The 15,000-nt window shown below is 36.1% G+C and overlaps 1 protein-coding gene across 3 annotated transcripts in view; it reads right to left on the minus strand.

Moving 5' to 3' along the window:
- Nucleotides 1–15,000, minus strand: part of LOC106878881 (hormone-sensitive lipase) — a 75,376-nt gene that overhangs the window by 35,444 nt on the left and 24,932 nt on the right. For all 3 annotated transcript variants that reach the window (XM_014928226.3, XM_014928225.3, XM_089352411.1), the window contains exons 3-4: nucleotides 10,209–10,364; nucleotides 9,316–9,393 (exon numbers count right to left, since the gene is read on the minus strand). In XM_014928226.3, the coding sequence (XP_014783712.2) occupies nucleotides 9,316–9,393; nucleotides 10,209–10,364 (234 nt within the window). The remainder of the gene's footprint in view (nucleotides 1–9,315; nucleotides 9,394–10,208; nucleotides 10,365–15,000) is intronic.

Genomic DNA, 15,000 nt, shown 5'->3' on the forward strand with positions numbered 1-15,000 from the left:
ACTTCTCTAGTTCTGATAGTGACTCAGCAATTAGTGCAAGGTCATCAGCATAGAGGAGGTCCCAGGGGCATCCTGTCTTGAATTCCTCTGTTATCATCTGAAGGACTATGATAAATAGGAGGGGGCTGAGGACTGAACCTTGGTGGACCCCTACCTCTACCTGGAATTCTTCACTGTACTCGTTGCCAACCCTCACCTTACTGACAGTGTCTCTGTACATGGCTCGCACAGCTCTCACTAACCATTCTTCTATCCCTAGTTTCCTCATTGACCACCAGATAAGGGATCGGGGGACCCTGTCAAAGGCTTTCTCCATGTCAACGAAAGCCAGGTACAGAGGTTTATCTTTGGCTAGGTATTTCTCCTGCAGCTTACCAGAAATATAGCATCAGTGGTGCTTTTCCCTGGCACAAACCCAAACTACATCTCATCTAAACTGACTCTCTCCCTAATTAGTTGGGCTATGACCCTCTCCGTGACTTTCATTACTTGATCTAACAACTTGATACCTCTGTAATTATTTGTATCTAAAGCATCACCTTAACTTTTGTAGCAGTTGACGATGGTGCTGCTACACCAGTCATTGGGTATGACTCCTTCGTGTATCAACTGGTTAACAATACGGGTGACTAGGCTATAGCTGACACTGCCAGATATTTTGAGCATCTCTGCAGTGATTCCTGAAGGGCCGGGGGCTTTCCCTGTCTTCATACTCTTAATTGCTTTATCTACCATGGTACTGTCAACTCGGATAGCTGGTCCCTCTGTTGGGTCAACATTCGGCAGACTGTCTTTCTCCCATTCATTCTCTTTATTGAGCAACCTTTCGTAGTGGTGTCTCCAAACCTCTTTCCTTGCAGCTTCATTTAGTGCAAGTGTACCATCATCCATGCGAAAACATTTCTCCCCCACATACATATATTGTTTTAGTATTTGTGTGTGCCAAAACACTTACAAGACTTTTTTCAGCCCAGGGCTACAATAGAAAAATACGAGCCCAAGGTCTCGCACACTAGCAGTGAACCCTAAACCATGTTGTTGGGTAGTAAATTTCTTAATCACACAGCTACACATGTGCCTCACATCTGAATTAAAAAATTCATTTAAAGAAAAACACAGATCAACAGTCCCATTCCAGAGTTCCAACCACTGAAAGAAAGTAAGAAAATTGAAAGCTCTCACTAAATTAAAAAGCAATGACTAACATGAACTGAATATGCTACCATTAACTTCATTCTACTATGAAGATAGTTTTCCCCTATCCACCCTCATGTGAAGTTACCAAATATAAAGTTTTGGTTACATACAAAATTATCAATTTCCAAGAAGTATAAAAATAACATTTAACCAGTTCTGTAGAAAAAAATTAGTATGTATCACTATAAAAGTGAACTTTCAGGGAGCTTCCCCAGAACATTAAAATAGGAAAATGTCTCATAGAAAAATAATTCAACTAGACACCAATCTTATCCCAAAAATAAAGAAATAAAATCAAATGAAAGGACATTTAAAAAAAGAAACATGAATTACCCTACTCTGAAATGTTGGACTTATTTTCTCCAAGAACATCAGAGCAAAAAAATGTTTTATCTTTATATATAATAACCAATATAAATGCTGTTTGGTTGATTTCTTCAGTCACACTTTACATCATATAAAGAGAATGGGAGAGAAAATATAAGAGATATAGAGAGAGTAAGCATAAGGGATGCAGAATGAATGCACATGCTAGGCATGATGGTAGGAATAAGTAAGAGGATAAATGATAGAATAGTAATGGGATGAATATGAATGAGAAATTTATTTCATTGAATTTTCATTTTAAGGTAACAATTTTTTTTTGTGTTTTTCGAAAATTAGTATTCATTTCATCATTTTGTATAAGCCCCATAAAATGTAATTAAAGTGAAATTATGTTTATTGTGTTTATGTTATAATTCCCAATATTACTCACAGTGGTAAAAGTATACTTTCAAAGTTATCCATCATATGACAAGCAACACTAATTAAAACATATAATTAACTATTTTCAACCAGCAAGCATTTCACAAAAAGCAAAAGCTTTTTTGGAAAAATTGTCAATTATTATCATAATTTTGGGGGGTAATGGATTTCTAGATTGTCTATAATACACACAAAACCAGTTTGGTACACATAAAACCAGTCTGGTAAGTTAAGACAATAAAAGTAGAATTTATAGAACTATTTTATTAAAAACAATGGGACTGACAAAATGCATTTTGTTTTTATGATTATCTGATGTCATACCAAAAGAGGAATTTATAGTTAGTAACTGTAGTTATTGTAACTAACTTAGATTTAACAGATTTCTACTGTACAATATCTCTCAATATAAAATTAGGTGGGTCTCCATATTGGCATATGTATAGGATGGGTAAGATCTTTTTGACTAACAGTGACCTGTGCATACAAGATTCCCCTCTCTATGCAGGTCAGGTCAGGCAAAGTGGGGCATGCAACATTCTAGCATATTTCTACATTCATTATTTGTTTGTATATTCCTGGGCTTTTACAGGCGATCCATCGAGAAGAGTCCCAGTCGGTCCCCATATCCACAAGATACCTCCTCGACTGCTGTGACCATGTGGTAGGAAGTCGACCAAGATGAGCTGTCAATCCAGCCAGATCCTTAGTGAAGAGGACACAGTAAGCAGGGTCATATTGTGTTCTTTCCATGCCATTGATAATTATTGGTGGCAAGAAGAGAAGTGAGTCACCTACTTGGGCAAATACAGCTTATCCCCAGTGTCATCACAGGTGTTGCTGCCAGAATGCAACAAGCCAGGACAACCACCGCAAGGAATCTTCAACAGTTCCACCATCCTATGAACTCACAAAAGAATAAAAGGTAAAGTTGACCTAGACATAATATAAACTCAGAATACAGACCCAGAATAAATACAGCAAGACATTTTCTTTTTCAATGTTCTAAGGATTTGGCTAATTATCACTTGGTTAGTACTATCACTAAGTAGCACATTACAGATATATTATCACTTGGTTAGTACTAACACAAGGTATATATTATGTAGGCAATAATATATTCACCCAAAACATTATAACCATATGTGCTCACATGCTTCAATTTTGCATTTGTACATATATTTACTTGACTGCTGACATTTACCAATGCTTTCTCCCGTAGTTTTCATGCATCATTTTCTATCATTAATAAAATTGTCAGCATTTTTGATGACATGAGTATGATAGATAAATGGATAGATGGATGGATGGAGAGAGAGAGAGAAAGAGAGAGCTTAGGTATAGTGAAGCTAATAACCAATTGTTAGCACTCAATACTCATATGCTTTAGAATAAAGCATTGAGTACAGAGCATAACATTAATTAATAATTGACAAGGGAATGAGAATTACATAACTGACTTCACTAGCTTACATAGACACATACACACATCATTGCCTCTTTTTACTTTCCATCTACAAAATCCACTTCCAAGGCTTTGATCAGCTCCACCTTATAGCTCCTTTACAGCCCAAGGAACCATGCAATAGGACTGAACCTGAAACTATGTGGTTGGGAAGAAAACTTTTCAACCACATAGCCACACCTGCACCAAGAGACAGTGAAAATAATTCCCCATTTTTCACTATAGTATCTGATTGGGTCCCTGCCTCACAGGTGTCATAAAATTATTAACAGAATAAAAAATGTCGCATATGTTATTGACTTGGGAGTAGATTTTGCTCAAACGAAAACCATTGTTAGAGTTAATTTAATGAAAACATTTTTACTTTGGGTCATCTAAATATATGAATGTATTTGTAATTCTTTTCAGAATGCAAATTGAAATGAAAGATATTTCAACATATAATGATAGGTTTTTAATAGAAATATTTAATGAAGAATTAAATGACAGAGACTTGGTTCATCTATTTACATCACAACATTCTTAAACAGCATTAATGAACTCATTATCTGAAAAGAATGACATATTAAATGCGTTTTAACCATTCATAATTAGCTGGTGAGCATGGTATGTAAAATGTCTTTTGGTCCGACATCACTTCGTCAAACGTCTTTTCGTCCACATCTTTTTGTCCGATGATTTTTTTTGTCCAATGACTTTTTGTGCAATTTTAAATAAACTCTTTAGAAAACAAGGGGAAATATCTCTAATGATATATTCACAGAACTATAACGAGCCTCGTTATAGGATTGTTATTATCATTCTTTTTCCTCCTCTGTTAATAATTTTACTTTCTCTTTTTCCTTCTCTTTCTTAAGTATGGTGCTGTGTATAGAGAGTGCTGTAAATTTAGTGTACACATTTTTAATTTACCTATCCCAAAATGACAAAGTTCATAGTTTTGACCCAAAACAAAAGAAAAGTAGTTGATGAAAGTAATTACATGTACAATTTTCATTCAAGCAATACAAAACTAGGAAAAGAATACTGGAGATGTGAGAAAAGAAGGCTGTGTTCAGTGTGAATTCATACAGTAACAAAAAACAATGAGTCGAAAATTATTTATTTTTCTAGTGAGCACCTTCATCTAGCTGATGTAGAATTCATTAAATGCTAGAAAAGCAACTGCAGAAATAAAGCATGAAACGATGGAAACATAGCAGCACGATTGCACAGCATAAAAACAGCTATGCTTATGCAGCTAATAGAAAATACTTGATCTCAACTTCCTCATTTGCCTGTGCTTTCAAGGACTATTCAAAGGTGTCGACAAAAAAATTCTGGATTTCCTGCTAATCCAGGGGCTAGAACTGGTTTTGAAATACCTGAAGAATATGGTAAACTTGACAATGACAAACAGTTTCTGAGATACGATTCAGATATCGAGGATCAACAGCGCATCAGAAAGTGCTCTTCAGGATATAGCATCATATCAACAGAGGGTATGTGATGGAACGTTCAAAATTGTGCCAGAACAGTGGTTTCAACTGTTTAACATTCATGTACAAGTTAAAGGTAGCAGTTTTCCACGGGTCTTTGCATTACTGCCGAATAAAACAAAGCAGACATACAAATTATTGTTCGAGCAATTGAAAATTATGCAACCTAATGCATATCCATGTGATCTCATGACAGATTTCAAAGTTGCAGTTCATAAGGCATTTAATTTATCATTCCTCAACTCATCTACCGTGACATGTTTGTTTCATTTAAGCCAATCAGTATTTTGAAAAATTACAGATTTAGGCCTCAAAAACAAAAATACCATAAAGTCTCTGAATTCTGTCTTAAAATTCAGATGTTTTTCAGCATTAGCCTTACTAACCATTCAAGATGTCGAAGAGGCCTATGAAGAATTAGTAAACGATGAAGAAATACCTGCTGAATTTGTCACTTACTTCGACTTGACTTACATAGGTGTTGTGTGAGGATGTGATGTTAGACGAAAGAGAGAACCACCAACATTCCTGATAGTTGTATGTAATGTTAATCAGCATATTCTTCAAGATCTTCCCAGAACAAATAATGCTGTGGAGGGGTTTCATTTCACAATAAAGCTTTCAGCAGGTGGAGCACATTTGAACATATGGAAATTAATCAAAACTCTGAAGGAAGCGGAAAGGTTTGTTCAAGGTAAAATGACTCATATTTTTCGAGGAGATCCATCAAATTCATGTACACAATATCGAAGAATAACGGAATGCCTCAAAATATTGCTCACTGAATATGGGCCAACAAGAAAAATTGATTTTTTGAAGAGTGTGGCATATAATTTGCATCAATTTTAAGTGATCCTAATAAATCATTAGTTATATCTTATTACTTTTTTAAAATGGCTTTTTTTAAATACATTTTTCCACAGTATTTTACTTGAATCCTATCAATAAAATTCTTAATGATTATTTGATTTTGATTTTCACCTTGTTTTCTAAAGTGTTTATTTAAAATTGGACAAAAAGTCATTGGACAAAAAAATCATCAGACAAAAAGACATCAGACCAAAAAACATGGACAAAGTGACATCAGAAGAAAAGTTGGGTCACATGCATAAGTTATGTCATGAAATAAAAGTCAAATGAAATCTTCAAAACATTTTACAGTTAAAAATATAAAAATAAATTAGATTTTTTTTACTGACACATAATATTATTTAAGCATACACATTAATATAATTGTCTATGCATACACACAAACACACACACATCCTTTATTTATGTTTACATCTACACTCATACATATGCATCAATTTATGCCCACTTAAATATGGATGTTCTGTTGGAACATACTATACTGTGGTAGATACCATGAGAAAAACTCTAATATTGGCTTTTGGTGCAAAATGCACTCTTATTTATATCACTAATAATATAAACAACAGTGCATTTTGCACCAAAAGCCAATATGAATTTCTATTGTGATATCTACCAAAGTATAGTTTGTTCTTATAGAACATCAATGTTTAAGCGGGCATAAATATTACCTCTCAGTATTAATACTGTCTCTGTCACTCATATATATATATCTCAGGCCTTCACCATTCAGGGTGAGCAGTGGTGTTTCCAAATAGGCCTGCCCAGTCACAGATGTAGGACTGAGTCACTGGGTTGTTACCAGGTCCCAGGAAGGCAATCATCTTACATCTGCCGCCAACATGCAGGCCTGGACTAGGAGCTTCTGGTTTCACCAAAACCTGCTCCCACTATCTTTACTCCATCACCATAGGGCTTTTGTAAAAAAAAAAAGGGAGGGAGGGTAGTAGTTGAATCAAAAACAAACTAGCCAATGGTGTTTGTTTAGGGTGGAGATCTCCTTACCAAGGAGGTCCCCACGCACTATGGTTCATAATCCTTCAGCCGCGGTACTACCCAGAGTGACATGTGAGGTCCAGATGGGTTGCAATGGAATGCCGGTAGCTCCAATATCATTAGGGTTATGTCTTTCTAGCCAGTCTGTCTGGCATCCCCCTTTTTCACTAGGATCAATCATTGAGTTCAGATATGTAGCTTCCACTGCTTGATCCACTGTTGGGGGTCATAGTTTGGTGTGGTGAGGGACAAGGACAGCGCTCCTGTATCCTTGTTTGCACATATCTTGTTCTTAGTTCTGACAGGTGCTCTCACATCCTCCTCCAACATCCAGCAAGATGAACCAAGAAGGGAGCCAGTTTAGTCACTGACAACCCAACCATGACTGAGTGGAGTGGGTGTACATGGTTATCCATTGTCTCCAGGAAAAGACCTCAGCACCAAAGATATATATATATATATATATATATATATATATATGTAGCCATCTGGTTTCACCAGTCCTCAGTCAAATCGTCCAATCCATGCTCGCATGGAAAGCGGACGTTAAACGACGATGATGATGATGATGGTGATAAAATAAGGATATTTATAAAATAAATATAGAGAACAAATCTTAGATTGGATTGTAGGTATTCGGCATCTACTTCTAGTGCAGGTTGCTAGTCATATCCAGTAGCCCTTAATTATAATTATATTTTATAATTATATGTTTTTAAAAAAATTTAATTTATATATATATATATGTATATATATATATATACTTATTAATTATATACACATATCTATTACTGCACATCTATGATGAGGACATCGTCACTATCATCATTTAAAAAATTCACTTTTCCATGCTTGTATGGGTCAGATGGGGTTTGTTGAGGCTGATCTTCTACAGCCAGATCCCCTTCCTGTCACCAACGCTCACATGATGTTGAGACAAGGCAAAACAAAGGTACACACAAACACACGCACGTGTGTGTGCGTTTGTGTGTGATTGCGTGTGTGCGCATTCGCACGCACATGTGTATATATATACATATACACACACACACACAATTGTTTTTTTCAGTTTCCACCTACGAAATCCACTCACAAGACTTTGTTCAGCTCAGGGATTATAGTAGAAAACATTTGCCCAAGGTTGATATGCAGTTGGACTGAATTGGAGACCACATGGTTGGGTTGGGAAGCAAGTTTCTTAACCAAAAAGCCATGCCTGCACCTTCACATGTATACATAAAATTACATGTGAATTATGTCATACATGTAACCAGTGTCACCTTAAGACATGTGTATAATAAGCAGTTGCCCTGAAGAGCCACATTTTCTAAGTTTTCAGTTTAAGGTCCCCAATATCTAGATGCCCCCAGTTAATTGCACTGCCTAAGAATCCTCTGCAATGTCATCAAAATGTTCCTGCAAGTAAGCAGAGACATTCATTCAACTACCATATTTTCCAACACACAAGTTAAATTCTTCAGAACGAAATTTACGGCCAAAAAATGGTAGATAGACTTATAAAATAAAATAAATGCGCCCTTTTAAAGCCTAGCCACGCTCATGGGCCCGGTTTCCCGGTTTCAATGGTGTATGTTTTCCCCAGCTGGACGGGACGCCAGTCCATCACAGCGTTACTCATTTTTGCCAGCTGAGTGGACTGGAGCAATGTGAAGTGAAGTGTTTTGCTCAAGAACACAACGCGTCGTCCGGTCCAGGAATCGAAACCACAATCTTACGATCATGATGCTGACACCCTAACCACTAAGCCGCGTGCCTCCACAGACAGACTTATACACCAAGACAAGTTTGGAGAACCAAAATTTCCAAGTGAAATGCAGCAGGCTTTAGAAAGACAGTGATGGTGTTTGAATGTTTACTCTACAAGTTTACACTATACACTATGTTGATTTGTATGACAAAAATACAATATTCTTTTCTACGCTAAGCACAAGGCCCAAAATTTTGGGGGAGGAGGGGGCCAGTCAATAAGATTGACCCCAGTACGCAACTGGTACTTAATTTATTGATCCCGAAAGGATGAAAGGCAAAGCTGACCTCAGTGGAATTTGAACTCTGTACGTAAAGACAGACGAAATACCGCTAAGCATTTTGCCCGGCATGCTAACGTTTCTGCCAGCTCACCACCTTGCAAAAATACAATATTCACACGCTCAATGAAACACAGATTCATAGCAGTCACATGCAAACCAGTATGACTGATAACAACTACCATGTTTCAGGCAATTGCTTTAGGTACATGAAGGTGTGTGGCTTAGTGGTTAGAGGCAGGGCAATCTTGTGCTTGTGTTTCCCAGGTGTCAGGGTTGATCTCAAAGCACTTTGAGTGTGTCCTTGAAGCACTTTTCCTGTCCACCTAACATACATACACACACACATACATACACACACATACATAAACTTATACACACAACACACACACATATCTATATATATATACACACATGTAATGCTAAAAATAAAACAACAAAACAAGCACACAACAAAAACAAACCCCAAAACACCTGTTTTGCCCTTGAAGTTAATGAAATGTGAAATACTTACTGAAGAAATATCAGTCTCAAGGAGGGACCAGAATGATTTACAGAACTGAATGTCAGCACTTCTTGCAACGTGGACCACCTAGGAACAAGGAAAAGCAATAACAAACTATATCTTAGCACAGAGCCAAACAGATTAAGTACACAGTTAATTGTTTACTTGTGTGTGGGTGTATAAATCATCATCATCATCATCATCGTTTAACGTCCGCTTTCCATGCTAGCATGGGTTATAAATATATATATATATATATATATATATATATATATATATATATGTATACATGACTGTGTTGACACCAATGATGGAAATGATGATGATGATGATGACAATGATAATAGTGACAACAATGATGATAGTGATGATGAAGAGAATGAAAGTGACAACAATGACGATTATGATGATTAAGATGATAGTGATGGTGATGATGATGAGAAAGAGGAGGATAATGACAATGATTATGAGGACAAGAATGACAACAGTAATAGTAACGATGGTGAAGACAGTGAAGAGAATGATGATCACAAAAATGATTATGATGTCGATGATGACTGATGACGACAATGAAAATGATGACGACAATAGTGGAGATGACAATGATCATGACAAAGTGGAAAAAAGACAAAGATAACAATTATGATTGTGTTGATGACAATGATGATGACAGTGATGGTAATATAGTAACGATGACAATAATGACAACAACAATGATGACAACAACAATAATGACAACAACAATAATGACAACAAAGATAAGAAATTCAATGAAGTTAACAATGCTGATGACAATGATGATTATAATGATGATCATAATGAGAGAGATGACAATTAGAATAACAGCAGTGACAAGAATAATAACAGGAGTGATGCTCTCCACTGTAATAATGGCTACACACCTGACGTGCTCTCAGTTCTGGATCCAATAAATACTTCCCAGTACTCAGTACAGAGTATGCAAACTTCATAAAATTAGTCGTTTCGTTGTATCCTTCACTGAATGAAGCCAATGCCACAACAACACACAATAATGGCTTCCGCATAGATTCACAGAACTGAAATTAACAATAGTAATAATAATAATAATAATAATAATCGTTTCAAGTTTTGCCACAAGGACAGCAATTTTGGGGAGAGGGGATAAGTTGATTACATTGACCCCAGTGTTCAATTGGTATTTATTTTACTGACCCCAAAAGAATGAAAGGCAAAGTCAACCTCGGAGGAATTTGAACTTAGAACATATGATGGGCAAAATACCACTAAACATTTCGTCCAGCACGCTAATGATTCTACCAGCTCACCGCCTTAACAATAATAATTTCTACTATAGGCATAAGACCTGAAATTTTGGGGAAAGGGACTAGTCGATTACATCAACTTCAGTGTTTCACTGGTACTTAATATATCAACCCTGAAAGTCGACCCCAGCAGAATTTGAACTCAGAATGTAAAGACAGACGAAATGCATTTTGCCCAGCATGCTAATGATTCTTCCAGCTTGCTGCCTATAATAATAATAATAATAATAATAGCAATAATAATAATAATAGTAATAATAATAATAATCCTTTCTGCTATAAGCATAAGGGCTGAAATTTAGGGGAGGGGGAGGGGCTAGTCAATTACATCAACTCCAGTGCTCAGCTGGTATTTATTTCAACCCTAAAAGGATGAAAGGCAAAGTCAACCTTGGTGGAATTTGAACTCAGAACATAATGATGGATGAAATGCTGCTAAGCATTTTGAATGCATGCTAACAATTCTGCCAGCTCACCACCTTAACAATAATAATAAAAATAATGATTCCATGTATTGGCCACAAGGGCCCAAGACATGGCAGACAATATGAAACAATGACATAAAACACACAAAAAATGTGGTTTACAACTATCAAAAGGGAAACAACAACAACTATAAAGTTATAACAAAAAAACATAAAAATACAATTCAAAATAAATTTTTCCAAGCCATAAAAAAGTACCAATAATAATAATAATGGTTTCAAATTTTTCCACAAGGGCAGCAATTTTAGAGTGGTTAGTCATTTACATTAACCCCCAGTATCTGAGTGGTTCATATTTTATTGACCACAAAAGGATGAAAAGCAAAGCTGACCTCAGCAGCATTTGAACTCCAAACGTAAAGCACTGGAAGAGATATCACTAAGCATTTTGTCTAGTATTGTAATGATTCTGCTTGCTCACCACCTGAATAACAACACATTCTGCCAGCATGGTAATGATTCTGTCAGCTTGCAACCTTAACCCTTTCATTACTGTATTTATTTTGAGATGCTCTGTGTTTCTTTCAATTACTTTAAATATAACAAAGAATGTAGTAAAATAACTTAGTTATCATTCAGCTAGTATTAGGAACATAAATTGTGACTAAGGTTTGGTGGAAGATTTTAATTCAACACTTATGCAAACAAGACATTTGTACTCAGAGCCAGAGCCAGTTTCAGCTGGGTTGGTAGTGAAAGGGTTAATAATAATCTTTTCTAGTATGGGCACAAGGCCTGAAATTTGAGGGGATGGAGTAAGTCGATTACTCTGACCCCAGTATTCAACTGGTGCCTTTTTTTTTTCAACCCTGAAAAGACGGAAGGTAAAGTCAACTTCTGCAGAATTTGAACTCAGAATGTAAAGATAGATGAAATGTCTTTAAGCATTTCATTTGGCACAGCAATGATTCTGCCAACTTGCCACCTTAATAATAATAATAATGATGATGATAATGATAATAATAATAATTATAATAATAATAAGAAGAAATTAGCAAAATGTGGAATCTGAAGACTAAAACAATACCTATTGTCATAGGTGCCCTGGGAATGACAGCGAAACGGGCTGATTACTACCTAGCTCAGATACCAGGAAACCCCAAAATGGCTGAAGTTCAAAAGATAGTGCTCATGGGAACTGCCCATATCCTACGTAAAATACTGTCTATGTGATCTCAAATTTTAAAACAAACACATAATTTTCTTATGGTTTCTTAAACATTCACTAGAACAACACTATGTACAAATCGAAATATATGGTACCCTAGGCATAACACCTACATGAACTTCTAACTTGTTGTCTCTTGAGGTCTCTGGGTGAGACTTGGATCCAACTTGTACAAATGCAAAGCAAAAGTCAAACATAAAATAATAATAATAATTTGTTATGCTGACACAAAAGTTACAAGAGGTGTATAAAAATAGGAGTATAATCAACTAAATAAATATTGATATATCTGAAACAAAGAAAGGGCAAAGTTGACCTGATATAATTTGAATAAGAGCATTCATAGTTCTTACTACCTAACTGGATTTGAACCGGAGATCTTTATTTCTAAACAATGTACACATCTAGGAAACAAAGGTAATGTGATGATGAAGAGAGATTAAACCAATCACAATGTACTGTAGTTGTAAATATTAAAAAAAGTGCTTTATGCTGTAGAAGAGAGCTAATCATCTGAAAAGTGTTACACAGCCTGATGAAAATTGTTCATTCATTGAAATCAATTCATCCATGATGGCAAGGGCTGGAGGAAAACATGTTACTCTTCTTGCTCTCAACCTTTATCTGTATCTCATGTACAGGATTTTTTTTTCTTCCTACTGCCTCTGGTAGTGAAAAGCACTTGTGGCAGTGCCACGTAAAAGTGCCAGTGCAGCACTACATAAAAACATCCATGCAGTGCTACATAAAAGTGCCCAGCACATACTGTAAAGTGATTGGTGTTAGGAAGGGCATCCAGCCATAGAAACCATGCCAAATCAGACTGGGGTCTGGTACAGCTACCCAGCTTGCCAGCTCTAGTCAAACCGTCCAACCCATGCCAGCTTGGACAACAGATGTATGATGATGATGATGATGATGACTGGTCTTTGAAAATAAAGTAAGAGATTCTTGGAATGATGTAGATTAATTGAGACAGCTATCATCTTCAAGCAGATGCAATCATCATGTATATGAGCATATGTATTTTTGCTTCTATTTTTAATTATTTGAAATCTTCCTGTAAGGGAGGTTGACTTCTAACAAAGATACAAAGCTCCATCATGGGGATGCAAATGACAAAAACAATGTCACACGGTGAATTTAAGAAAAGTCTTGTATGTTCTTTTTGTTCCACTTATAGATTGTATTTGTAATGTGCATGCTAACAAGTTGATTTCTGTTTCTGAGAATCCTAACTTTTCCAGATTACATGCATGTATGTATATATATATATATATATATATATATATATATATATATATATACATACATTTATTACATTAACGACTCTTACAGGACTACTTCTGATTCCTTGTACATGTATATTATCAGCAGCAATTAGACACCCATGTTCCATGCTAGTATGGATTGGACCAGTGGCCAGTCATAATGTCAACGAGGAATGTAAACGTCATATCATTATTTTGTTCAGATGGTGACAAGTGGACCTGCAAAATGTCATTTAAATATACACACAGACATCCACAAACACACAATCACCTACACATATACATCCCACACACACCTCCACATGCATGCATATATAAACTCCAAACACACGCATACAGCCCCCATATACATACAGCTTACACACACATGACAAGCTTCTCTCAGTTTCCACTGACCAAATCCACTCACAAAGCAAAGCACTGGCCAGTCTGGGGCTGCCTACCCCTATGAAACTTATTGCAATAATTACAATCTAAATACATAAAAATGCCATGTAGACGATTGGTTTTATGTGACAAATACAGGAAATCAACCTGAGAAAGAATTTTTGTCTTTTCAGTTATTCAAAGCAATTTTCTTAATCTTTAACCCACATCTCATTCAAATCAACATTCTGTTCCTCTCCCTTTACCTCCAACCCTTTTCTTTCACAAACAGCTATTTTTTATGGAGCTCTTTTTCCTCTCTTTCCCCATTCAGCATAGCAACAATACTGTTGCCCGGTTGCAGTCGGATTTTTATGCAGCATAGCAACAATACTGGCCACAACCACCCTCTTGTCTTTTGATAGTGGAGGCAGGGAAGAGGGTGCTTTGGTTCAAGAAAATAACTAAATTAGGCCAGGACAGAACACAGTAGAATTGTTACATAAAAGGAATAGCAGTAGGAAGAGTAGGAAATAGAATTCATAATTATCTCATAAGAATAAAATAGGTAGACATGTAAAAATTTGTAGCTATATAATAATTAACAGACATATAATGACTAACAGGCCAATAAAAATTAACAACTTAGCAGATTTATAGTAGTTAACAGAATTATTACTAGTATCATTTACATCACCGTTGTTTTAATGTCCACTTCCCATATTTGCATGGATCAGATGGAATTTGTCAAGGTAGACTTTCTAGAGCCAGATGCCCTTCCTGTCACCAACTCTCACCTATTTCTGCGTAAGGTGCTATTTCCCCATAACTAAATATGTTTTTATCAAAGATTGGAAATGAATTTCACCACCTGTATGACAGTGACACTCATTTACATCTGTCACATAATGTGAAGACAAGGAGGCACAAAAACATATGCATATACATGTATGATGGCTTCTTTCAATTTCCTTCATTCAAATCACTCACTTTGGTCTGCCCAGGGCTATAATAGAAGATACTTGCCATAGGTGCTGAAACTACATGGTTGGAAAGTAAACTGTTTAACCACATGACCATGACTGAGCCTTATTATAATT

This window comes from Octopus bimaculoides, chromosome 5 (assembly GCF_046866305.1).
Source record: "Octopus bimaculoides isolate indiv1 chromosome 5, ASM4686630v1, whole genome shotgun sequence".
Classification (NCBI taxonomy): domain Eukaryota; kingdom Metazoa; phylum Mollusca; class Cephalopoda; order Octopoda; family Octopodidae; genus Octopus; species Octopus bimaculoides.